The sequence below is a fragment of the Cetorhinus maximus genome, chromosome 1 (assembly GCF_964194155.1).
Source record: "Cetorhinus maximus chromosome 1, sCetMax3.hap1.1, whole genome shotgun sequence".
Classification (NCBI taxonomy): Eukaryota; Metazoa; Chordata; class Chondrichthyes; order Lamniformes; family Cetorhinidae; genus Cetorhinus; species Cetorhinus maximus.
The window spans coordinates 207,336,776-207,364,590 of record NC_135879.1 but is presented as its reverse complement, the minus strand read 5'-3'; the positions used below and the strand labels follow the sequence as shown (position 1 = coordinate 207,364,590).

At 42.0% G+C, this 27,815-nt stretch overlaps 1 protein-coding gene across 1 annotated transcript in view; it reads right to left on the bottom strand.

Moving 5' to 3' along the window:
* Positions 1–1,124: 1,124 nt before the first annotated feature.
* Positions 1,125–27,815, bottom strand: part of LOC144686714 (coiled-coil domain-containing protein 68-like) — a 61,890-nt gene continuing 35,199 nt past the window's right edge. The window contains exons 5-11 of the mRNA XM_078552311.1: positions 25,740–25,865; positions 25,114–25,242; positions 22,278–22,372; positions 9,394–9,499; positions 6,102–6,185; positions 2,315–2,391; positions 1,125–1,767 (exon numbers count right to left, since the gene is read on the bottom strand). Coding sequence (XP_078408437.1) covers positions 1,704–1,767; positions 2,315–2,391; positions 6,102–6,185; positions 9,394–9,499; positions 22,278–22,372; positions 25,114–25,242; positions 25,740–25,865 — 681 coding nt within the window. The 3' untranslated portion in view covers positions 1,125–1,703. The remainder of the gene's footprint in view (positions 1,768–2,314; positions 2,392–6,101; positions 6,186–9,393; positions 9,500–22,277; positions 22,373–25,113; positions 25,243–25,739; positions 25,866–27,815) is intronic.

The window sequence follows — 27,815 nt, the reverse complement described above, 5'->3', positions numbered from 1 at the left end:
CTTTACAAACTCATCCATCAAGTCTTTCATCTTTATTAGGGATGAATTCAAATTACAGCAATGATGTTGGTGACAAACTGAACAATGATGAGTATGACACCACGACTGGATTATTAAGCCTAAAATCTGGTTCTTCTCGGGGAACATAATACAATTACATGAGGGGTTTGTTCACTCAAACTTTGTTCAATTAATGCCGCTGCCCCAATGCATTGGGTGAATTAAATTTCTTTATATACTGCCCCTGTCAGCAGCCTATCCTGGCATCTTGTTCCACGCAGATGTTATCCTTTGGGTGAAAATCAATCATGTGACTTTATTTCCATGTTTGTCTTGTGCCTCCTGATATTTGAACTCTTGTCATAGGTAATAATTTTGCTAAGTCAAGAAATTGGTCCAAAAAAACCCCCCAAAGGGCGGGATTTTACGGCCTTAACACGGTGGGGGCAGGGCAGGAAAATGCGGCGAGATGTTCAAAACTCCATTGACTTCGGCGGGACCGGAAGATCCCGCCGGCCGGAGGGTCCATAAAATTCTACCAACGAAAGATGTTCTATATTGGCTGTTTGGTTGTTGTATTAACCCTTGCTTTTTATTGGTCTGAGGATCAGTAGAGTTTAAACAAGCTTATCTTCATTTTTTGGGGTAATTACATAAAATACCAAGTCGTTTTGTGTGCTTTTGCGTCTTTAAATAATACTGCATGCATTTTTAAAAATATATAAATATATCACAGCCAATAGAAATTAAATGCCCTGAAAGAAATCTGGTAAATGAAAAGATGTGGGCCCCTGGTGGTTCAGCAGGTAAATTCACTGCTTAGTATGACCCAATTAGAACTCAGGAAGATCCTCAGTTAAATTCCTGGTCTGACAGTTGGGGAGATACTGCATTAATTGATCTCAGTTAGATTGGAGATGTTAGATGATTCATTCAGGGAAAGTGATGGCGCCTCAGTTGACCTCAGTGCCCTTATCTTGCTGAAAAATCTGTTGTGTGTGTTTGCAGACAGCTGGTTGATGGTAAGAGTGAGGCATCTCCCACTACCCCATTCACCAATACTCAAAGCCTATGATCACATAAAACCACACTGCATGCCAAAGCCAGCATTTACAAGCATGATCTATCAGAATAGAAACAAAAGTTTTATTTGAGACAAACAAATTACCCTGTACATGTTTAATTCTGCCCATGTTCCCGCAATGAAAAATTAAAATGGGCATTCAGCGCTGTTTAAAATTGTGAGCTGCTGGCACTCTATGATGCTGTATTTTGTAAAGCAATAAATTATATAATGTGCTTAGACATTTCAGCTGATCCAGTACACAGAAATCTTGTTTTCAGGACCACACTTGTATAAATATTATATAAAAATTGTATTATCCTAAATCCTCTGAACTGTACCTCATAGAACACTTTTGTCTAATTTCCTAAACGTTTCCCTCATTTTTCATCTACAGCACTTAATTTCTTAACACAAAATGTATTTTAAAGACCAATAAAAACTCAGAAAGTATGAAGCCTTTCTGGTTGTGTCTAGTTTCAGACATATTTAATTTTACTCTTTATCCTCTGGCGATTTCTAGCTTGCTTGGTCCCAGGGCAGCTGGTAGGCAGGTTTCATGTGCAGAGACATTATGCTCCCTTCTTTAGCACCTCTTCTGTGGTAAAAGCTCTGCTGTACAGAGCTTTCTGATCCAAGGTCAGGCACTTTTTTTCCACTTCATCAGCAGTTGGTATGGGGTTTTGTTTCGAGCAGATTCATAACTACAAGGTGTGGGGGAGAGAGAGAGAAGACCAAGATAGACAAATAGAGAAGACTGAAATGACTGACATCCTTCATTACCATGTCTTATAATATATTATATTTAATAATACAATAATCTGTTTTTCTTATTCAGTAGGACAAGTCTCAGTGTGCCTTTAGATAAAAGATGTTTTTTCATTATCCTTAATATGATTCATTTGCGTCCTTGGTTTATACTTGGATGGCTTTGCATCTATTAAATTCCCATAGGATCCTTTCTCTTGTTACTTTTTAATCCAATATGGATTAATTTTCCTTTGTAAACTTGTTTGCATTAAATGTGTTCTACTTAATGGTTTACCATGGTATTTTTTGGAGGTTAAATTCATTTTTTTCTTTTCTTGGTGAATATGCCTACTTTTCTGCCATTGTACAGTAGCCAATTATATTTTTACAGTAGGGAGAATACAAAGAAATAACAGTTCTTTTAATGTATCTCACTTGATGGGTCCACTCTCAAAGCTCCTTTACTAGCATTATTATGCGAAAAAACTCACAAAACTTTACCTGGCGCAGGATACTGGTGAAGGCTTCTTGCTTTGCTTGTCAGAGTAAACTTCTGCTTTATATTTCAGTTCTCTGTTCTGTTTACAAATAAAGTAAGTCATTTGCTAATAATGCCATATTCTACTACTAAATTAAGTGCTTGTCAATGGTTTTGAATTCCTCAGTCTGTTACATTTAGTCAGCATTTTCATGCCGCATTAACATTTGAAAGAAGGTTATCATTCCCCCTGGCAGAATACAGAGACAAATAAAAGAGATGATACTAGGTATCATAGAACCTTACAGCATACAAGGAGGCCATTCAGCCCATCATGCCTGCTCCAAAATCTTTAGCTATGAGAAAAGGCTAAAGAAGTTGCACTTGAGGTCATTTTGGAAAAGGGGAGACTTCAAGATAACTTAAAGAAAAATGACAACATTAATGTTGAAAATTGCTCATGATGAAAGGTTGACATTTATGCTAAAAATTAGAAACTTACAAATAAGAAGGGAAGATGAAACTTATCTAGCCAAAAAGTAATAGAATTGTGGAATACATTACCAGGGCAGCTATCTATGTGGGCAGCAAAAATATGCTCAAGGCTGTGCAACAAATAAGGGATCAGGATTATTGATTTAAAGACCTGTTTATATCAAATCAACTGGAATTGCTATCATTTTTTTCATACACTTATAAAACTTATCAATAAATCTATTACATTTAATGTCAAGTGGTTTTTTCAAAAACCAATTACCATTCCCCTCAATAGGTATATTCATAAAGTTGAAATCTCCTTTCAATCTAGCACCACTTAGTATATGCTCTATGACCATTGTAATGAAAAGCTCAATAGCTGTTTGATTTTCCCCATTTGGCATAATTTGTGCAAAAGCTATACTTTCCCTATAGAAGTGCAAAGGTATTTCAAAAGTGAATTGATCCTTATCACAATATCTGTTTTTAACTTTTGAAAGGCTTCCACAAAATGTTTTAATTAAAAATTGTTGCCTAAAAAGAGTCAAAGCCAGTTCAGACCCTACACTTAGAGGGTACATTATATGTTCCTTACTAATTAGAAAGAAACTCAAATTTGTGCCATAAAACTATGTCAAAAGAAAGTTAATTCCCATACACCTATCAGCGATGAAATCCCTTTAAGAAAAAGCCATAGGTTTCCATTCCTACAATTTAAAAAGTCACCAATTAGAGGTTAAGAGGTTAACATATGAAGAATGTTTGCAGTTAATGTAACAAAAAAGATAGGATTACATACATAGGATATATGGCAGAAAAACAGGCTCCATTCGGGCTAACAAGTCCATTGCAGTGCTTATGTTCCACTCGAGCCTCCTCCCATCTTACCTTAATTGAATCTATCATCATAACTCCCTATTCCCTCCTTCCTTATGCTTATCTAGTTTTCCCTTAAATGCATCTATACTATTTGCTTAAATCATTTCCTGTGGTAGAGAGTTCAACACCCTCACCAGTCTTTTCTGAATTCCCTATTACATTTCTTGGTGACTATCTTATATTGATGGTCTCTAGTTATGCTCTTTCTAACAAGAGCAAATATTCTCTCTGTATGCTCTCTGTCAAAGCTTTCATAATTTTAAAGACATCTATTAGGTTAACCGCTTTCTTTGTTCAGGAGAGGAGGCCCAGCCTGGTCCTTGCCTGATATGTACACCCATGCATTTCTGGTATCATCTTTGTAAATCTTCTTTGCAGCCCCTCCAGTCCCTGTATGTAATTTTCATGATATAACTATATAACTAGGACTGCAAGCAGCACTCTAAGTGCAATCTAAACAAGATTCAATACATAACTTCACTACTTTTCAATTCTATCCTTCCAGAATCAATGCTTGTGGCCTTGCTAAACTGTGGTACAACTTTTAATGATTGGTGTATTTGTACTCCAGGATCCCTTTGTTCCTCTATCCCACCTAGACTCACACTTTGCAAGTAATATGTGATATCTCTATTCTTCCTACCAAAATGTATTATGTCACATTTATCTTTGTCAAACTTTATTTGTCAATCATTTGCTCATTCTGCAAGTGTATTAATGTCCTCCTATAATTTGTATTGACATTTCCCCCAATTTGGTGTCATTTGCAAATTTAGAAACTCGATTTTTGATTCCAAAATCAAAATCGTTACTGTAAATCGTAAACAGCAGTGGTCTCAGCACTGGTGCTTGTGGAACACCCCCTCCCCCTTCTTCCACTCTGAGTAGCTACCCTTTACTCACACTCTCTCCTTTCTGTCTTGAAAACAGCTAGCAATCCATTCTTCTACTTGTCCCCTGACTCCACATTCTCTGATTTTGTTTATTAACTAATACTGGACACCTTATCAAAGACCTTTGGAAAATCCAGATAAATTGCATCTACTGCATTACCGTTGTCTACTCTCTCTGTTACCTCCTCAAAAAGTTCAGTAGGGTTGGTGAAGCAAGATTTTCCCTTTTGAAATCCATACTGACCATTATTATATTTTTCATTTCTAGATGTTCTCCTATTCTCTGCCTTAGTAAGGATTCCATTACTTTTCCTACCAGCGATGTTAAGCCCACTGGTCTATAATTCCCTGGGCATGTTCTGCTGCCCTTCTTAAATATAGGAATTACATTAGCTACCTGCTAGTCCTCTGGCACTACACCTTTTCCTAATCAATTTTTAAATATATGTAGCAATGCCTGTGCCTTATATTCTCTAGATTCTTTTGAAATACGTGGATGCAATCCATCCAGACCAGGAGCTTTATCCTCTATCAGTTTGATTATTTTATTCAATGTATTCTCTTATATTATTTTAAATACATTTATGTCATTACTCATCTCATTATTCAATGTCACGTATACCTGATCTATCTCCCTGGTAAGTCCATAGCAAAATCATTATTTAATATTTCTGCCATCTCTCTATTGTTACATGTGATATTATCATGTCCGTCTTTTAAGTTTTTTATTCATTCACGGGATGTGGGCTTCGCTGGCTGGGCCAGCATTTATTGCCCATCCCTAGTTGCCCTTGAGAAGGTGGTGGTGACCTGCCTTCTTGAACTGCTGCAGTCCATATGGTGTATGTACACCCACAGTGCTGTTAGGGAGGGAGTTCCAGGATTTTGACCGAGCGGCAGAGAAGGAACAGTGATATATTTCCAAGTCAGGATGGTGAGTGGGATCTTCCAGGTGGTGATGCTCCCATGTATCAGCTGCCCATGTCCTTCCAGATGATAGTGGTCATGAGTTTGGAAGGTTATATTCCCATCACAGCCTTCCTTTTTTTATTGATGCATCTGTGAAATATATTACTACTTTGTTTTATGTTTCTTGATAATTTAATTTCATAGTCCCTCTTTGCCCTCCTAATTGTTTTTTTTTTACTTCTCTCCTAATCTTTTTGTATTCTTTCTAAGCACACAGTCCTCTGTTTATAGACTTAATGTAAACCTCAATTTCTTATATCTTTATTTATCTATGGAGTTTCACGAGTATTTGGTCTGTTCTTTCCTTTCAGTGAAATATATTTTCCCTGCACTCTGTTGAGCACCATTTGAAATATTTCACATTGTTGTTCTACAGTGTTGTTTGCCAATTCTGTTGCCCATTCTAGTTCTATCATGTGTATTACAAACCTGAACTGTATTGGCTTTATTTGGGACATAAGAATTGTGAGATGAGAAATGAACCCGTTTAATTTGCCTTCTTCCTTCCTGTTAGTTGCATAATACAATTAGAATGCATTTGAATTAATGTTTTAGTTCTGTGCGCTTATAATTTACAAAAGTAAATAAGCACCTCTGCTTCTAGTAGGCCAACTTGTTCCCTCAGTGAGAGTATAATTTGATCCTGTTTCGCCAGACCCATTTTTAAGTTTTCAATCTGTGAAGAAAAAGAAAAACAAATGTGTTACGTAAAAGATAGTAGTACAAGACATAGCAGATTCCTCCTTCACAGATGAGGAAGGCCCTTAGAGTTCATAGCTCTTCCACACTCTTGAAACAAAAACAGTGAACCCATAATATCCTGTGGGATATCTAATGGTCACTTTTAACATACAGGACGTGTTGATCGATATCTGGCTAATCAGAATGCTTCTTTTAACATAGTACCATTGGGGACAGGTGTAAGCAATTCAACCCATCAGGCTTACTCCACCATTCAATTATATCATGGTGGTCTGCACCTCAACTCCATTTATCTACTTTATCTCCATATCCCTTGATATCCTTACCAATCAAGTATGTTTTTATGTACCATATGTAGTAAATTTATCCATCTATCTGTCTGTCTATCCATCCATCTTAAAGGGAATATTTCTTCAGCACTGACTGGTCAGGTGGGCAGAGCAGTGGCAAATGGAATTCAGTCCAGAAAAGTGTTAGGTAATGTACTTGGGGAGGGTTAACAAGGCAAGGGATTACACTATGAATGGAAGGACCCTGGAAAGTACTGAAGATCAGAGGGACCTTGGTGTGCATATCCATAGATCCCTGAAGGTAGCAGGGCAGGCATATGGGATACTTGCATTTTATAGCCGAGGCATAGCATAAAATAGCAGGGAGGTTATGCTGGAACTGTATAAAATGCTGGATAGGCCACAACTACTATGTACAGTTCTGGTCACCACATTATAGAAAGAATGTGATTGCACTGGAGAGGGTGCAGAGGAGATTTACCAGGATGTTGCCTGGGCTGGATGGCCTGAGCTATGAGGAAAGATCGGATAGGCGGGGGTTGTTTTCCTTGCAGCAGTGAAGATTGAGAGGGGACCTGGTAGAGGGGTATAAGATTATGAGTGGCATAGATAAGCTGGATAGGAAGGCACTTTTTCCATTAGTAGAGGGCTCAATAACCAGGGGTCGTAGATTTAAGGTAAGAGGTAGAAGGCTGAGAGGGGAGTTGAGGAGAAATTTTTTCACCCAGAGGGTGGTGAGAGTCTGGAACTCACTGCCTAAAAGGGTGGTTGAGTCAGAAACTCTCGTAACATTTAAGAAGTATTTAGATATTCACTTGCATTGCTATAGCCTCCAGGGTTATGAGCCAAGCACTGGAAAATGGGATTAGTGTAGTCAGATCTTTGTTGACGGGCACTGACACGATGACCGAATTGCCTCCTTCTATGCTGTAAATATTTTTGAGTCTATGAGTCACCCAAGCATTCTAAATGTAAAAAAAGCTGCTGATATCATAGTTTAAGAGGTTAGTTCTAACTGCATAGTATGTATTAGATACTATGTACATCATCACCAGAAGTGATATAACATCATATGATCTTGCTCTCATTGTTTTTTATTTATTCATTGGATGTAGGTGTTGCTGGCTGGACCAGCATTTCTTGCCCATCCATAATTGCCCTTGTTTAGATGGCATTTTAAGAGTCAACCACATTGCTGTGGGTCTGGAGCCACATGTAGGCCAGACCAGATAAGGACAGCAGATTTCCTTCCCTAAAGGACATTAGTTAACCAGATGGGTTTTTACAACAATTGACATGGTTTTTATTGGATTTGAACCCGGGTCCCCAGAGCATTACCCTAGGTGTCTAAAATACCAGTCCAGTGACAATACCACTATATCACCATCTTCCCACATGGTAAGATGCTGCCTGCAGTAAGAGGTGTTTCAATAAAGTTAGTGTGCTGTATTTTATGTGCCCCTCCTGGGTGTGTTTTGAGCGGGTGGCAAGGGGTGGGATTTAAAATAGGGTGGGTGTGTGAAGAAGGGTGATACAGAGTCGAAACGTTAACTCTGTTTCTCTTCCCACTGTTTCTCTTTCCAATGAGTTACAATTTCTAGAATGTAAATAAATTTAATCTGATTTTCTGGTTTTGTCATCCAGTTGCTTAAATGGTTCACAGAATTCCTAATCACTAAATGCAACCCTATTATTTTCAATTAATCTAGTGCCTGTCCTATCATAGGATATTACTACCATTCAGAAATGGAATTATGCATAATGATGTTTTGTTAAGAGCAATAACAAGTCGTAAGGTGATGTATTTCGGTAGGAAGAACATGGACAGACAACATAAAATGGGGTGAAATTTTGAAGGCATATAGTATCTTGGGCTTTATTAATAGGGACATAGGGTACAAGAGCGGGGAGGTTATGCTGAATTTATATAAGACACTCGTTAGACCTCAGCTGGAGTATTGTGTACAGTTCTGGGAGCCACATTATAGGAAAGATGTGAACTTATTGGAGAGAGTGCAGAAGAGGTTTACAAGAATGGTTCGAGGGATGAGAAACTTCAGTTATGAGGATAGATTGGAGAGGTTGGGACTGTTCTCTTTGGAGAGAAGGCTAAGAAGGGATTTGATAGAGATGTTCAAAATCATGATAGGTCTGGACAGAATAAAAAGAGTGAAGCTGTTCCCATTCGTAAAAGGATCAAGAATGAAAGGGCACAGATTTAAAGTGATTTGCAAAAGAAGCAAATGTGACGTGAGAAGAAACATTTTCACACAATTAGGTTTGGGTCTGGAATGCACTGCCTGGAATTGTGGTGGAGGCAGGTTCAGTCAAGACATTCGAGGGCATTGGATGACTATTTGAATAGAAACAATGTGCAGGAGTACAGGGAAAAGGCAGAGCAATGGCACTAGGTCATAATGCTTATTTGGAGAGCCGGTGCAGACATGATGGGCTGACTGGCCTCCTTCTGTGCTGTTAAAATTCTGTGATTCTGTAAAGTATTTTCCCCCAATTTACTCTCTTTTCTTAGGCTTTCTCATGAAGATGCTGATTCTTTCTGTGTTTGATGTATGGTTGTCGGCAGCCATGTTTTCTTCCCCTTGTTCCAATATCTTCATGTGTAAGCTTAGACATTGAATGCTGACAGGCTAATCAACCATAGTATCGTCTCAACTATCCAAACTGAGGACAGTGAACTCAACAAAGACTGTGGATTGTATCTGGCACTTCACTCTGTGTAACATGCTACTACATTGGATGGCACATTTACCCCCTGAGACACCAGAAGCGCTAGATAGCAAAAGTAGTTTGATCGTTATTGAAACACTGAATGCTTTGCTATATTATGAAATATACGGGCATTCTACATGAACTTCACGTTCTGCGTCTCACCGTGTTTATTACACTGTATAGGTTTCGATGTTGTTGGGTGACAACATTGTCCAGGTGAAGGATCTTTTCCTGTAGTATGGAAATCTCCAGCTGAATATCCTGAAACCTGTTAACAAATATTTTTGGGTTCATTTGATTAATAACAACTGTATAAAATTTTTCACCCACTGCATGCCCGTTCACCCTTGGAATTACCAAATAATAAAACTGAAGACAGTTATTTATTTCACAAAAATAATTAACGTTTGGATGGGTCCAGTGAACTTTCCTTAACATTTCTCACTTAGCATATTAACTAAGCTGTATTAAAGTTTCACAGTGAGTTAAAGCTGAAAGAGATTTTTGCCCTTTAATGAACTTTAATAAACCGCAAACTGGGTTTTTTTCCACCTACTTTGTAAAAATTTTTGGCTGGGATTTTCCTGTCCCACCTGCTGTGTGACCGGAAATTCCTGCCCGAAGTCAACTTCCTTCAAGTTTTCTGTCCCACTCGTGATGGTTCATGGGGCAGGAATTTTAGCTCAGCGGGTGGGCGCGCGCCCGACCCGACCGAGTGTGATATGATGCGTGATGACGTCAGCCGAGCGTGCCAACATCAATGTGCAATCGCGTGCTAGTTCGGTCAGCGGTCTCACACCGGAGCCGGCAGTGCTCCCGCCGATAATTAAAAGGCCTATTAAGACCATTAAGTTGAGTTTTACATTGCCCATTCAGCCTAACGGTTGACGGGCAGGCGAAAAGGCCAAGCGGCCTTTGCATTTTTTTTTGGAAACTTCAAATTTGGCAGGATGAGGTTTCCAAAAGCAAATACAAATGAATTAAAAACATGTTTCATAAATTTTTTGTGCCGCTTAATCATTTTTTTAAACTTGTTTATGGAATGTGAGCATTGCTGGCTAGGCCAGCATTTATTGCCCATCCCCAGAGGGCATTTTTAAGAGTCAACCACATTGATGTGGGTCTGGGGTCACATGTAGGCCAGACCAAGTAAGGACAGCAGATTTCCTTTCCTAAAGGACATTAGCAAACCAGGTGGGATTTTACAACAATTGACATTGATTTCGTAGTCATCAGCAGATTTTGAATTCCATGGTGGGATTTGAGCCTGGTGTCCCCAGAGCATTAACCTGGGTCTCTGGAATATTAGTGTAGTGACAATACCACTAGGCCACCACCTCCCTTTTTCTGAAAGGCAACCACTGGAACACACTGCATTTTTCCCCTTTTCCAAAGAGCCAATGAGACTTAAGATCATTTGTGGTGTACCTGCTTCTTTATTTGTACCACATGATGATTGCCTTCAACCAAAGGTTTTGATATCTTTCTAGCATGAAACCACCAGCTCAGAAAGAATCTTCAGTAACAGTTACAATAAGCTAAAATTCACTATTAGTTCCATTTATTCTGTTCTGTTTTTTCTTCAGATTGGATAAACATTTCACCTTTTATTATCTATGCCATGACCAGTACAGCCCTTTGTCAAAACTACTGCCTATATATATATATTAATTGATGGTATATCACCAACTAAACATCAAGAATGCTATTCCACATGTACAAATTAGAATTATTTTAACCTTCACGGTTCTGAGATATTGATCCTGCGTACAATAAAATGACCAAACTGACTCTCGTGTATCATGCTGGGCGGGCCTTAATTGGCCCGCCTGTGTAAAATTGCAGAGCGCAGCTGATCATGGGCAGCGGGCGACTTCCCGACTGCCCCCACCCGCCACCGCCGATCCCCCATGCCAAGGGCAAAATTCTGCCCATGAGCCGGACCGAAAAATCCCAGCCTTTGCCTTTAAGTCCTCGGTACCTTTAGGAACATGGTTATTTTTAAAGATACATCAGGTTTAGAAACGTGATTTTTGAATAAGATGATTACGTTTTAAACCACTGCTTTAATTTAAGGTAAAATGGAGTAATGAAGATAGTCATGTGACCTGCTGTGAATTTTTCCTGGCAACAAGCCTGTGTGGCTTTGTTATCATGGATAACAGAGCCTCAGGTCAGATGCTATTGAAATGTGTGTGCCAGGTTTGATACCTGAAAACAAAGGCAGAAGCAGATGTTCAAAACAAAAACAGAAACAGAAATACCTGGAAAAACTCAGCAGGTCTGGCAGCATCGGTGGAGAAGAGCACAGTTGACGTTTCGAGTCCTCATGACCCTTCAACAGGTTTGTCACATCTTGTTCCACTCAAGCACTTGTCAGGCCAATGGTGGGCCTTCACCCGCGATCAAGGGCCTGAGGACGGAAGTCCCATCTGTCAAGAGCTGCCAGCCAATCAGAGGCCAGCAGCTCCATTGAGCGGCAGTGCCACTGGGGCTGGGGTGGCTCCCGCCTATACGGCACCCACCCGAGGCTGAGGACCATCGCTGGATCCCAGGCCAGAGGTGGGTGTTAGCAGAAGGAGGGCCATGGGTTGAGGGTTATGGGGCAGAAGGGGAGGAAGATTGGCAACAAGAGTGGCTTTCAGCTGGTTCCCCCTTCCCGATGCTGAGCCCCTCAGTCAGGCACTGAGTGCCTTTGGGAACCAAAAGCATCCCTGACAGGGTTCGCTTGTTGTGCTCCTCACATGGTGAGCCCCCTGCTGGCCACTTGGTTCATCAGAGTGGCAGTGGGATGAAGCCCTTAAGTAGGCATTAATTGGCCACTTAAGGGTCTCAATTGATGGTGAGGCAGGAAGTCTGCCCACGGGTCTTTCTACCACAGATTTAATCAGGCTGGATACAGGAAGGTGGCAGGGTCCCCACCTGCCACCCTCCCATCTGATATACCCACCCTGCCACCAAACGCATCATGGGAGAGGACACTAGATTCCTCCCAGAGCTTTTGAACAGGAACAGCAAGACAGAGAGAGAGCGAGAGAGCAAAACAGAACAGCAGTCATTGTGGTCTTCAGAGAAAAAAAGGCTGTTTTCTCTGTCAACTACCAGCCAGAATGCTGGGGAAAGCTTCTCTACTGATCAAAGAGAAGGAACCCACAGTGATTTAAGGACACTGGAAGATTTGCCCTGGCAAGGATGGGAGAAGTAATCACTGGAGTGGGCCTTACTGCTTAAAGTCGGTTTGGGAATTCTACGAGGAGAAGACTTTTGATGGTCGCTGGACATTACGACTCAGTGAAACGGATGTGAGACTGTTGGATGCTGGGAGTGACTTTAGACTGTTTCCTGAAAGGATTGCAATTCTGTGGAAAACATAAAGTATGTCGGTCATGTTAAGACATTAATAAGCATTACCTTTTATGTAGTTTAGAGTATTAGTTGCCAACTAAGGAATGTTTAGTTATTTTTGTTTTTATTTTATTTGTTACAGTAAAAGTCTTAAAACTTGAAATCTTGTCATGTAATTCCATTAAGTCAGTCATTAAGAATTAAAATATCTTTTTAAAAGTTATTGGTCTTTATGATGATTGTAACAAAACAGAAGGTTATTATAAAAAAAACTGGTGTGCACTATAATAAGACCAGTGGAATGAGTAAAGCACAATATGTGTTCATGCTGAAGCAAAGTGCAAGACAAATACATATACACTAATTATCAACAAGTTACTACGATTGAGCAGTTGATTGTTAAACTTGATGTTTACGTAGTATTGAGATTGAAGAGGAATCTAGGGAATAGACACGTGAAGAGAATGACATGGAGGGTAAAAGGAGCCAGAAGGTGTGACAAGTCAGGCCTCGAATCCACATGTGCTGACATCAACTTACTCTTTTTCTGTGTTAACATTTCAAGTCCATATGGACTTGAAATGTTAACTTTGTTTCTCTCTCCACAAATGCTGCCAGACCTGCTGAGTTTTTCCAGCATTTTGTGATTTTATTTCAGATTTCCAACATCCTCAGTATTTTGCTTTCATACTCCTCCTCTGTGCTGGAATATGAGGAGTTGAGGATTACAACATAACAATTTGCATTTATATAATGTCATTGAATTAGAAAAACATCACAAGGTGCTGCACAGATGCGGTGATAGGCAAAAATTAATGTCACTCCAAAGAAGGAGATATTTGAAGGACTAACTAAAGCTTTCATCAGTGAGATAGATTTTAAGGAGGATTAACCTCTGGACAGTAGTTCTAAAGGAAACAAGAGGGTCAGCAGACATTATGTGGAGCATGGCCCCTTGAAGCATCATAGTACATGGAGGGTGGGTGCCATGACCACGCATAATAGTCCCAAATTACTTACGGACATATTGAACTTTTTAGTAAGACATTTTGTTTTAAAAAAAAAGGACATACAAACAATAGCTGGCTGAGACTGTAAAGTAACAACTTGCTGGAAAAATTCTGTGTAGATCACACTTGGCCAACAGATCCAGAGAACGAGTGTCGCACCTAAAAAGGTGTCAAGGCCTACTTCAGACGCAGACACTTCAAAGGAAAAGATGCAATGTAAAAACTGAACTGTAATCTCCTGTGGTTGCAGAGGTAATGAAGGTTGATTATCACTAGCAGAAACCATCTCCTGTGAGTTATATCCCAGACTGTGGGCATGATATGAGTTGAAAAGAAAGCAGATTTGGGCAAAAGACATGTTTACTTTTCCCCTTCCAGGAATACACAAGAAAAGGGCTTAAAAATCCAACTGCAACCCTAGTTCTGTGTGCTAGTTTTGGTGTTCTAGACCTGGTATGTGAGGTGTGCTGTGAAGGTCATAGCTGAAGAACATCAACTAGGCATCCCTGCACTTGCAGGTTAAAACAAAAGTCCTCTCTCTCTGCTGGAAGCAAGTCACAAGTCAGCAAAGCCACAGCCAAAAAGGAAACAGGGACAACTCTTTTCAGCTAACCTGCAGAACCAAGAATCTCCAAACCAACTGCTCAACTGCCCAAAGTCAGCTCTACCGGAATCATCCAACGTAACGCTTGCAATGTTTCACCATCTACTTCTCACGGACAAGCCAAACACTAACTTGTATACCTTTTTTTTAACCTTAATTTCTGGACTCACTTCTCATTTCTAATCTGTGTGTATGTGTGTTGCACTTCTGTTATTTTTTTCTTGCGTTTTAGTAACTAATAAACTCATTATTTCTTTGACTCAAGAAAGCCTGGTTAAATTGGCTCCTTTTAAAACATAAATACATTTGGACTGGGAAATGGTATTCTTGAGGGAAGGGATCCTTCTTAAATTAACCTTGTTTCAACCAACCGAAGGGGTTGAATAAAGAAGGGGAGCCAGTTCAGTCCTCCTCATCCAGGAGCATAACAATTTGGGGTACCTCATCTGGGATCATAACAAATTGGGGGACACTTGCCCAAGGACTGGTTGTAACATGGAGGACCATTGAAAATAGAAGACATATTTGCAGTGGGAGACTCAATGATCAGGGTTCATTATAGTAGGTACTTAAAATTTTGTCCGTATTTTAATGCTTACTGCAAGTCAATGCCTAAGAACTAAAGAAGAACTTAAAATTGACAAAATGTAATTACCTATAGGTATGGTAAGGACCAAAGACAAAGAGCTAAGGTGCCTAAACTAGGTTTTAAGTTCAGCTGGGATAAACAACTCCCAGACACCATAGGACAGCAGGTTGGGTGGCAATTAATACATTTCTTGCGCTATCTAAGCAAGGTAAGTGGTATAAATTAGCAATTAGGATTCTCATCGGGGAGGAAGTCTTGCTTTCTGGAGCTGCTAGCCAATCTGATTGACCGGCTGCTCCAACAGTCCCAGCAGTGCCAGGAAGGTGTCAGTGGCTGCTGCTGGGACTGCAGAAGAAGAAGAAGACCAAGGCCCATGGATCTCTGGAGCAGGTAAGTCCAGGGCCTTGTGCTGGGAGGGTTTGGGTAGGTTGGGGGGAGGGGTGGGGTTTTGTGTTTAAAGGAGAGAGCAGGTAGGAAGGAAGGAGAGGGGGCAGGGGGCACCCAATGATTGGGAAAGGGAAGCCCCCAAAGACCAACCCCCACCGCCCTACTTCCTTCCCGCCTTTTAAGCATCTGAGTGAAAAAAGATCTGGCCTCCAGCTCCCGCCTGGCTGCCCATGCAAAATGTTTTATGGTGTGGGCAGCGTATTATCAGGGCCAATTGGCTTGGTAACAAGGTGAATTGAACCTTAGTTATTCATTTCAATATGGTGGGCGGTCTGCCAATTTTACCAACCACCCATCCCCCTCGTATTATGAGGCTGAGCCCGGGGGTGGGTGGGAAGGTGACGGGATGGGCGTCCACCCTATTTTACATGCCCCCCCTCCCAACTGCCCGCCTGGGGCACGTAAAATTCAGCCTGTAGATCCTCAGCTGTTGTGTATATTCAAAACTGAGAATAATAGATTTTTGGGCACTAAGAAAAACTGAGTTGATGTAAAAGTTCCACCTTTGAACGTACTGGATGGTGGAGCATGCTCGAGGGGCTGTATGGCCTATTCTTGCTCCTACTTCTTATGTTCTTATAGACAGGTATCTTGTGGGCATGAATGAAGGTCCAGACAATTTTACCTCCCCTAATATAAAGGTGAAGAACATCAAGGTTCATGCTTAAAACTTTTGGGAAGATTGGGTGGAGCAGCTAAATTGTTAAGTTTATGTGATGTCTGTTGATTTTTGTAGGGCTGAGGAAGGGTTTTCGCATAAGAATATAATGATTTAAAAGAAAGCTAAAAACAAGGCTTCAAGACGAATATTCATGCAATGTTTGTATGTAAATATGCAAAGTATTAGAAGTTGGGAACTGAGAGGCACTAATTAGTGTGTGAGGTGGGATGGTGGTGGGGGGTAGTGGTGATTGACTTAATGGGACTAAAAATAGATTTCTTTCATCCCAGAACAAAGAAGAAAGTTGTGGGAAAGATAAAGAAGCCATCAATCGTCACATTTACTCACATTCTTTAGAACTAGGAATTGTGCCAAAGAAGTGATTGCTGAAAAATGATACACTCCTTTTAAAGAAAGGGAAAGAGAAAAACATGTCCTGGTACATGAATCACAAAACGTTAGGATGGAGGTAGAGCAAATGATTAGGAAGGCAAATGGAATGTTGGCATTTATTGAAAGGCGAATGGAATATAAAAGTAGGGAAGTTTTACTGCAGCTGTATAGGGCATTGGTGAGACCACATCTGGAATACTGTGTATAATTTTAAGACCATAAGACCATAAGACATAGGAGCAGAAATTAGGCCATTCAGCCCATCGCGTCTGCTCCGCCATTCAATCATGGCTGTTAAGTTTCTCGACCCCATTCTCCTGCCTTCTCCCCGTAACTTTTGATCCCCTTACCAATCAAGAACCTATCTATCAAGGTCTTAAATACACTCAATGACCTGGCCTCCACAGCCTTCTGTGGCAATGAATTCCATAGATTCACCACTCTCTGGCTAAAGAAGTTTCTCCTCATCTCTGTTCTAAAAGGTCTTCCCTTTACTCTGAGGCTGTGCCCTCGGGTCCTAGTCTCTCCAACTAATGGAAACATCTTCCCAACGTCCACTCTATCCAGGCCCTTCAGTATTCTGTAAGTTTCAATCAGATCCCCCCTCATCCTTCTAAACTCCATCAAGTATAGACCCAGAGTCTTCAAACGTTCCTCATATGTTAAGCCTTTCATTCCTGGGATCGTTCTCGTGAACCTCCTCTGGACTCTCTCCAGGGCCAGCACATCCTTCTTGAGTTACGGGGCCCAAAATTGCTCACAATATTCTAAATGTGGTCTGACCAGAGCCTTATAAAGCCTCGGCAGCACATCCCTGCTTTTATATTCTAGTCCTCTCGAAATAAATGCCAACATTGCATTTGCCTTCCTAACTACCGACTCAACCTGCAAGTTAACCTTAAGAGAATCCTGGACTAGGACTCCCAAGTCCCTTTGCACTCCAGATTTCTGAATTCTCTCCCCATTTAGAAAATAGTCTATGCCTCTATTCTTCCTACCAAAGTGCATGACCTCACACTTCCCCACGTTGTATTCCATCTGCCATTCTCCTAACCTGTCCAAATCCTTCTGCAGCCTCCTCAATACTACCTGTCCCTCCACCTATCTTTGTATCATCTGCAAACTTAGCCAGGATGCCCTCAGTTCCTTCATCTAGATCATTAATGTATAAAGTGAAAAGTTGTGGTCCCAACACTGACCCCTGTGGAACTCCACTAGTCACCGGCCGCCATCCTGAGAAGGACACCCTTATCCCCACTCTCTGCCTCCTGCCAGACAGATAATCTTCTATCCATGCTAGTACCTTGCCTCTAACACCATGGGCTCTTATCTTACTGAGCAGCCTCCTGTGCGGCACTTTGTCAAAGGCCTTCTGGAAGTCCAAGTAGATAACATCCATTGGCTCTCCTTCGTCTAACCTACTCGTTACCTCCTCAAAGAATTCTAACAGATTTGTCAGGCATGACCTCCCCTTGATGAAACCATGCTGACTTTGCCCTATTTTACCATGCACTTCCAAGTATTCTGAAATCTCATCCTTAATAATGGACTCTAAAATCTTACCAACGACCGAGCTCAGGCTAATCGGCCTGTAATTTCCCATCTTTTGCCTCACTCCCATTAGTGATTTTCCAGTCCTCTGGGACCCTGCCTGACTCGAGTGATTCCTGAAAGATCACCACTAACGCCTCCACTATCTCTTCAGCTATCTCCTTCAAAACTCTGGGGTGTAATCCATCTGGTCCAGGTGATTTATCCACCTTCAGACTTTTCAGTTTTCCTAGCACCTTCTCCTTGGTAATGGCCACCATACTCACCTCTGCCCCCCGACTCTTTTGAACTTTGGGGATGTTACCCGTGTCTTCCACCGTGAAGACTGACGCAAAGTACCTATTCAGTTCCTCCACTATTTCTTTGTTCCCCACTACTACTTCTCCAGCGTCATTTTCCAGCGGCCCAATGTCCACTTTTACCTCTCTCTTACCCTTTATACATCTAAAAAAACTCTTGCAATCTTCTTTTATATTACTGGCTAGATTACCCACATTTTTAATCTTCTCCCTCCTTATTTCTTTTTTAGTTGTCCTCTATTGGTCTTTGTAAGCTTCCCAATCCCCTGGTTTCCCACTGCTCTTTGCTGCATTGTATGCTCTCTCTTTAGCTTTTATGCTGTCCCTGACTTCCCTTGTCAGCCATGGTTGCCATGTCCTCCCTTTAGTATGCTTCTTCTTCCTAGAAATGAATTTTTGCTGTGTCTCCCAAATTACTCCCAGAAACTCCTGCCATTGCTGTTCCACTGTCTTTCCTGCTAGGCTCATCTCCCAGTCAATTCTAGCCAGCTCCTCCCTCATGCCTCTGTAGTTGCCTTTATTCAACTGTAATACCGTTACATCTGATTCCAGCTTTTTCCTCTCAAATTGCAGGGTAAATGCTATCATATTATGGTCACTTCCTCCTAAGGGTTCCTTCACCTTAAGCTCCCTTATCAAATCTACCTCATTACACATCACTAAATTTATAATTGCTTGTTCCCTAGTGGGCTCCACCACAAGCTGCTCCAAAAATCCATCTCGTAGACATTCCACAAATTCCTTTTCTTGGGATCCACTACCAACCTGATTTTCCCAGTCTACCTGCATATTGAAATCTCCCATGATCACTGTAACCTTGCCTTTCTTACATGCCTTTTCTATCTCCTGGTGTATCTTGTGCCCCACATCCTGACTACTGTTTGGAGGACTGTACATAACTCCCATTATGGTTTTTTTACCTTTGCGGTTCCTCAACTCTACCCACACAGATTCTACATCATCTGACCCTATGTCATTTCTTGCTATCGATTTAATTTCATTTCTTACTAACAAAGCAACCCCACCCCCTCTGCCAACTTGCCTATCTTTTCGATAGGATGTATATTCTTGGATATTTAGCTCCCAGTCCTGATCCCCTTGCAGCCATGTCTCCGTGATGCCCACCACATCATACCTGCCAATTTCAATCTGCGCCACAAGCTCATTTACCTTATTTTGTATACTGCGTGCATTCAGATACAACACCTTCAGTCCTGTATTTCCCGTCCCCTTTCTCATTGTCGTCCCTTTATCTGATGTGCTTGAAGTTAGATTCCTAGCCCTTTCCAAACACTCTGTACTATTTTGTGTTCTGGAGACTTTAATAGCCTCTCCTGGGCTCTCCTTTCTTTTCAGTTTTTTCATAATTTTCCATGAAGTTGAATCCACGCCCCCCCCCCCAACACCCTAGCCTGCTGCTTTGTTTCCCATTAGTCATACTTCTTGGAGTTTTACCCTTCCCTCCCCTCCACTTTCTAGTTTAAAGTCCTGTTGACCACCCTATTTACCCTATTCGCTAGAACATTGGTCCCAGGTTCAGGTGGAGACCGTCCCAACGGTACAGATCCCTCCTGTTCCAATACTGATTTTTGGTCTCCTTATTTGAACAAAAATATATTGCGTTAGAAGCAGTTCAGAGAAGGTTCACTCAACTCATTTCTAGGATGAAGGGCTTATCCTACGAAGAAAGGTTGGACAGGTTGGGCCTATAGCCAATGGAGTTTAGAAGAATGAGAAATGATCTTATTGAAACATATACGATCTTGAAGGTACTTGATTGGGCAGATGCCAGAAGGATGTTTCCATTTATGGGGGAGACTAGAACTAGGGGACAGGGTCTAGAATAAGTGGTCTCCCTTTTAAGGCTGAGATGAGAAGAATTTTTTTTCTGATGATCGAGAGTCTGTGGAATTCTCTTCCCCAGACAGCGGTGGAGGATAGGTCATTGAATTTATTCAAGGCAGAGTTCGACAGAGTTTTGACAGACAAGGGAACCAAGGGTTATTGGGGGTGAAGTGGGGGGGCAGGCAGGAAAGTAGAGTTGAGATCACAACCAGATCAGCCATGATCTTATTGAATGGTGGTGCAGGCTCGAATAGCCAAATGAACCACTCCTCTCCTAAATCTTATGTTCCTCGAAAATTATGACTCGGTTACTCCTACTGTAACTGGAAATAAACGTCCAATAGATATTTTCGATTTTTGCACTGCTGTTTAGAGCTTTGATCACTGACAGCGGATTTCAGAAATGTGGGCGTGCTCTTCAATTTCCAATATGCACAACCGGCAGGAAAGGGTCTCTGCGGCTAGTGCAACACCAGGAAGCTGCCTCGCTGGAGTCCACAATATAGGATGAGATCAGTGAACACTTAGAAAGATTGAGGAGAAAAAGAGACATGTTTTCGAAGCTTTTCATCTTGCACTCATCAGGACACATCATGAGTGCAACATGAAAAGCTTCAATAGCATGTCTCTTTTTCTCAGCGATACGCAAATCCTGTACCATCAAGCAACTACTTAGAAAGACATGGACTGTTGTAATTACACTTTGCATTTTTAAAGCACCCTTGGCATAGTTAAACATCCTAAGTGTTAATCAGTGATACAGTAGTAGATAATAAAGAACCGATTACACCTGACTAATTTATTTGTTGTTTCAAGAAGTGGAAGGATGCATTTTTGAATCTCAATATTTCCTGAGTATCGCTGGCTTGTGCCAGCGTGCTTCACTCAGGTTTTCACTGGTTTCCTTTCAAAGTGAGCTGGATGAGTTCCTAGCTGTGGCTGATATCACAATGTCTAATAGGTAAACCGCCCACTCACTGCCAGCTCTTGTGATTTCTCCTTTGGGATCAAAGAGCTATTTCCTAGAATTTTTTCCCCTAATTAGTCTGGAGTTTTTCTTTGTTCTTTCCTCTCACCCAGGAGTTTGTATCGCTGGTCTGTGGGGAGGCAGGGGTGGTATCGTAAATTGCAATCTGACAGTATGGGATTACTTGATGGACCATTTCCTGTCCTTTATTTTTTCATGTTCATATGCAGCTACAGTACAAATATTCATAAATGTACCTGCAGCAAGCCATTTCTTTGCTTATGCATTCATCTTTATTAAATTCATTATTTTTAAAGACACTGACTGATGATAGAGTAAGAAACAGTAAGGGAAGGTAATTAGCCATTGTACACAAAGTACCATAGGTATTGCTCTCCACTAGAGAGGAGGAGAAAGAGATGGACAGTTGGTTATATATAGCTTGAGGGGCATGACTCCATAAGCATAGGGCAAGCTAAGACATCAAGGGGAGGTAGTGGCGTAGTGGTATTGTCACTGGACTAGTATTCCAGGGTAATGCTCTGGGGACCCAGGTTTGAAACCCATTAATGATGACCATGAAACCATTGCTGATTGTTGTAAAAACCCATCTGGTTCACTAATGTCTTTTAGGGAAGGAAATCTGCTATCCTTACCTGGTCTGGCCTACATGTGACTCCAGAACCCATAGCAATGTGGATGACTCTTAAAAATGGGCAATAAATGCTGGCCTAGCCAGTGACGCCCCCATCCCATGAATGAATAAAAAAAAAGTCAGGCCTCCATGAACCACCTTAGTCAGCATTGGGATTGACCCCATGTTGGTGTATTTTTGTATCACATGCCAGCCATCTAGGCAACCGAGCTAACCAACCCCTACAGTGAGAAGCAAAACCATAAGAAAAAGAAATAGAGAAAGTGTGACCAGTACACACAATTGTGAGGCATACAGAAAAAAAAAGAGCCACAGATATTCTGAAAAAAGTTCTGAGAATGATAATGCGAGGGCAAGAGTGGGAAAAGCAAAAAGACAAAATGGATAATTTTCACTTCCACTCCGTGCACAGTAACATGATGGGGCAGCTCATGCACTCATTATAGAACCAAACCAAGTTCAATGGAAATGAAAATTGGGCATGATCTATAAAAGATCGGCAATCTGCTTGACTGATTCACCACTCAAGTGGACCTGGTGGCTCACATCTGTCACTTACTGCAGGACTTGGCACCAAGGGGACATGGAGGGCATCCACTGCCATAAAGGAAGATGGAAGGCATTAGACAATGCTAGACAAGCTAAAATATTGATGGCAACCTGTTGTTGTAATTTCCTACCTCATTATGTTGTCTGGAACATCCGTAGATGTGGACTTCTTCCATTCCATCTCTTTTTCCACAGACTGTTTCCTTTCTATCAACTCTTTCTTCTCCTATATAAAATATTTGAATTACCTCTTCAGGAATCCAATATGTTTAAAAGAATATAGAGCTAAAATTAATTTTCATATAGATATAAGACGTTAGGGGTGGAATCGCCTGGTCCTGTTGGCAGCGGGTGCCATGACAGGTATGAGCAGAAATATAGCGAGAAGACAAAAAAAATCAATTTTATGCCGGTCGTTTGCAATTGTCCGCTCTACCCATCAATGGTGGGCCCTGTTTCCCACCACCGCATGTCGGGACCCTAATTTCAACACTTTAGCATCTCATTATAAGCCCTGCTCGCCGGAATCATCCCCCCACATTGGATCATCTGGGCATGCCAACGTGTTTCACAACTGTACATAAGCAACGTGCACCAGGTGAGCTGCACTTCACTTGGGACTTTGAGGTTTGTTTGCCTATCTTGCTTTGGGCAGCACTCGCGGTCATCAGCATCAGGTTTTGCAGGTAGCACCACATCACTTTTTGGGGGGCCCACGGGCAGGTCTGCCTACCAGACCAGCCATAAGGCTTTTTGACGGCTGCAGGGCTAGGGCTTGCTTGGGGAAGGGGTAGAGGCGGCCTCAGGAAAGGGAAGAGGCTGCAGGGCAGGAGCTGTACTGGGGAAGGGGGGTATTCCAAGGTATGTGCGGGGGCATATGTTGATCTGTGTAAGCGGCCTCAAGTGGTGAGAGATGAGGATGCAGACTCCAGAGGAGATGAGGCCAGATGGAGATATGAGGGTGTGTGTGAGAGAGTGAGTGGTGATGTCCATTGAGCTGGCAGTGAGTGAGATGCCAATGAATGTGTGAACTTAGAGTGATGAGATGGTTGACTTACCCTGGCTGCACGGATGAGATAATTCATTCATTTCCTGTACTGGATGGCTGACCTATTATGTGCAGCACTGGCACTGACCACCTCTGCTGCCTCTTCCCAAGTTTGAGAGGTGAGGCTGATGGGCCTGCTGTGGCCGGAGCTAAGGTAGAGGACATCGCGGCGGGACTCCATGGCATCCAGATGTCCAAGGACACGTCACTGAATTGGAGGACTGTACTTTTCTTGGCTTTTGGGGCCATGTCTTGACCGGTGCAGCCCTGGGCTGCAAGCATTGAGAACTGTGTGCTGCATTTAAATATGGTGTCCGGCATGAGGAAGTGGTGAGGTAATGGCATGGTGGACAAATCAGAGGCTGCCCGCCAGCAAGACGGCATGTTTCCTGTGGCTGCATATTTAATGAGGCAGGAGGGAGACGATACAGCCCAAAAAAGACAATAGAGTGGCCGGCAGGTAAAATGTCTTTTCTCACACCTGCTACTGCACTTAGTACAAATCTGGGACGATTCCACCCTAGGAGTGAGAAAACACCATTCAGGATACTCTTTGCCCCTTTCTTTTGGCCTTTACTCAAGATTCATAGGAGATTTTCATTTTCTCCAATAGTGCATTGGTATATATATTACTTTAAGCTTCCTTTGCATGTTATTTTAATACTGATGTTAATGCATAAAACAGATTGTATTAAATTAGAACACAAAGGAATTGTATGTGAATGTACTAACTAGTGCACTGCCAGAGGAAATTAAACCTCAGAAGTTTTCTCATCTTGCTTCTTTCTCAGACTTTATTGCACCTTCGATGATACAATGGGCGGAATGGTCCCAGATTTGCACTAAGTGCAGTAGCAGGCGGGTAAAATGATGTTTTACCTACCGGCTGTGATGGCGGGTTTTCACACCGTATTGTTCCAAACCTGCCGCATTACATATGCATTCCAAGGAAACGAGCCGTTTCAATGGTGGGCGGTCTCTCATTCGCCCACCATGCCATCACCTCACTGCTTCATCACGCCAGACACCACATTTAACATATAGCCGTGCTCGGTGCTTCCAGCCCAGGACTGAAGCAAAGAAGACATGACCTCGAAAGACAAGAAGACTGCAGCCCTCGAGCACCTTTTGGACGCCATGGAGACCCGCTGTGACGTCCTCTACCCCTGCTCTGGCCACAGAAGGGGCAGCTACATTACCACTCCGGCTTGGTAGGCGATGGCAGTGGTGATCAGTGCCAATGCTGCACAGAAGAGGTTGGCCATCCAATGCAGATAGGGGGACAAATGATCTCATCTGTGCAGCCAGGGTATGGCAACCATCTCATCACTCTAAACTCACACACTCAAGCCCATCACACATTCACTGGCATCTCATTCACTGCCAGCTCAAGAGACATTACCACCCATTCTCTCACACATACCCTCACATGTCCATCTGGCCTCTTATGCTGCAGGATGCCCTGGAGGGACCATTTTTTATTTCAGATGTTTTAAAGTTGCTGAGAGGGCACCTTATGCTGCAGCTCCTTTCGTGCTGGAGGGCCCCCATTGCTCCCCAGCTTTGCGAACCCACCTATTGGATGGTGAGCATGTTCCCTGGCCACTAATTAGTAAATCAGAAGAACACTTAAGATGTCTCCACAGCCTCTTAAGTTCTCAGGGTCAGGTGGTGCCCAGGTACATTGTGAATTCCATGGATGTCCACCTGAAATATTTCAAGTTGTCGCACCCTTGAAATTTAAACAGTGTCAGCAATGCTGCAGTTTGCACGTGGAATGGACGCTCCAGCCTAGTTCTGCACCTTAAGGCCTCCCCAGAAAATTCAGGACACCATTTCCAGTAAGCTTGAGAGCCGACATATTGTGGATTCACATCCACAAGTCACCAAATTTCTTCATTCAGGCTCATTCCATTTACCTTTTCCATCCTTTCTATTAGCTTTTCCAGTTCTATAGCTCTGTTCTGTTTCTGCTGAAGTTTCAACAACAGGTTTTTGTAATTTTCCACACTTCTCTCCAAATTTTCCTCCTGCTCCTCAGCAAAAGTCTGAAAAGGAAGTGAGACAATTTCACAGGGGGTCATTGCTCAAACCAAAGTTGATTCACGGCATTTTTTTTATTGCACCTCCTATAAACTGTAAGATAAACTCCTTGCTTAAAAAGCCAGATCAGCACGCATTATAGTATAATCTCAAGGGTTTCCTGGTTTGGGCCTCTGGCTCTGGTATTGATCCTATAGCTTTAGTCCACCTTACAACATGCACAGTGCCACAAATGAGCTGACAGACCTGCAACTAGCTCCCAGGCCACTATCAAAGCTGTGGCTGACAAAGGTCAATACAACGTGACCCATTCTTCATGTGGGTAGTCCTTGGTCTCCAGCATATCCTTCCCTGATGGTTTGACGAAGAATAGAAACTTGCCAAAGCAGATTACCATCAACATGTTATTCTCTAATATGCTATTCTGGCAGAGGTTTGTCGTACCCATTCTGTCTACACCTTTTAATTTGTAACATTTAGACTGATGCTTAATCGCACTGACCTGTAGTTTGTGCTTCTCTTCTTCATGCTGTTGTCTTAGTTCATCCATCTGCCTTTGATAATGTTCAAAGAGTTTTTGTGAGGCATTCCGAATCGCTGCAGCTCCTGCTTCTCGAGTGACCTCCAGCTAAGGACGTAATGTAACTAAACATCAGAACCACAGTGCAAAAAAAATGTACACCCAATGATTCATGGTCTCACCATGTCCCTCAAGCCCTACTAGATGACAGGTTTTATTGCTGGGAAGTGGGATATTTTAAATTTTCAGCACATTCTGTCAGTATCAACTGTTCTCGGGTTGAGTTAAACTGTGGTTAAACGTAGGCTATATCTATCTCTACTGAGCTGTAGCCATGTTCTTTAGTCCCCTCTACACATGTGTGATATTCTTCATTTCCCACAACGGCCATCCTCTCTAACTGATTTGCAATTAAATGAAAATTAATATTGAATCAGGAGCATTTCTGGACTAGCCATATAAATACTGTGGCTACAAGAGCAGGTCAGAGGCTAGGAATCATGTGATGAGTAACTCGCCTCCTGACTCCCCAAAACCTGTCCACCATCTACAATGCACAAGTCAGGAGTGTGATGGAATATTCCCCACCAGCCTGGATGAGGGCAGCTCCCACAACACTCAAGAAGCTTGACACCATCCAGGACAAAGCAGTCTGCTTGATTGGCACCACATTCATAAACATTCACTCCCTCCACCACCGACACACAGTAGCAGCAGTGTGTACCATCTACAAGACGCACTGCAGGAATTCACCTTCAACAACATCTTCCAAACCCATGGCCACTACCATCTAGAAGGACAAGAGAAGCAGATTGATGGGAACACCACCACCTGGAAGTTCCCCTCCAAGTCACTCACCATCCTGACTTGGAAATTAGGGCAATTAGGGATGGGCAATAAATGCTGGCCCAGCCAGCGAAGCCCACATCCCGTGAATGAATTTTTAAAAATGCCCTTAAGGAACTGGGTTGAGGCAGTCAAAATCTAAGATTTTGATTCCTTTACCAAGCCTGCTTCATGGTAGCAGACTTTTCTTCCCTGAAGAAAAGCTTGATGAAGAAAAGCTAACCATCCTTGTCCTCAGCGTTTCCATGAGGACAAACAGAGAAGTATCTGAATAGCTGGGGAATAGAGAATGGGTGGTAGCTCATTAACTAACCCAGTCTCCTGAAAAAATGTGTCATATAGTTATGCACTGAAAACTCAAAGCAGAGGATACAGTCTTAGCAGAAAGAGATGCAACATCCTTTCGGTAGGTGTGGGGATTCACTGCATTAACAGTAACTGCACGAGTCTGAATCTCCAAACAATCAGGAGTTCAGTCCATCAATGTTATTAAAATGAGGCCTGGGAATAAAAACAGTTTGGACCCCATGCTGAATATCCCACCGTATTTCCTGCACCCAAGATTTGTGCCCCAGGTTAAAATTGGGCCAATGAGTTTATGTTCAAGGAAAAAAAAAGTTTTGCAAATGCTTTGTGGTAAATCGAGTGCCCCTTTAATCAACATGCCTTCGAAAATCAAAGGCAAAGCTGCAGAGATCAATGCGTGGTGTTAGAAAATCATTTTTTTTTAAAATGCAGATCATGAATCTGCATCTAAAGTCGTGGGTGGAAAGCTCTGCTGATTCATAATGAGTCAGAGAATAATTTTGTCTGTGTGAGCCGGGCTTGAAACTTGAAATTGGTTATGATGAATGACAGGATGTCAAAGTGGATATATTTAAGTAAGAAGGAACACCTGGGTAAAGAGAAAACTCTGACTATAGGAGGCTTGATGAAAGGTTGAAACTACGGATTACATCTTTCACTGGGACTACTGCCTTCGGTTACCAACCTACTGGTCAACCATTTTTTAATTATCTATATTTGGTTATAGGTGTTGGGAGATTATAGAAATCAATATTTTCTCATTTTAAAAAGGTTATTTTTCTCTGCAGGCTTCAATGACACCCAAAGAGAGCCCAGAGGAGTTAAAAGTTGCAACAATAATTGTGCCAATGCCAGTCTCAAACACTGCAGGCCATGCTGAAGCACTTCTTGATCAAACAAATGGTA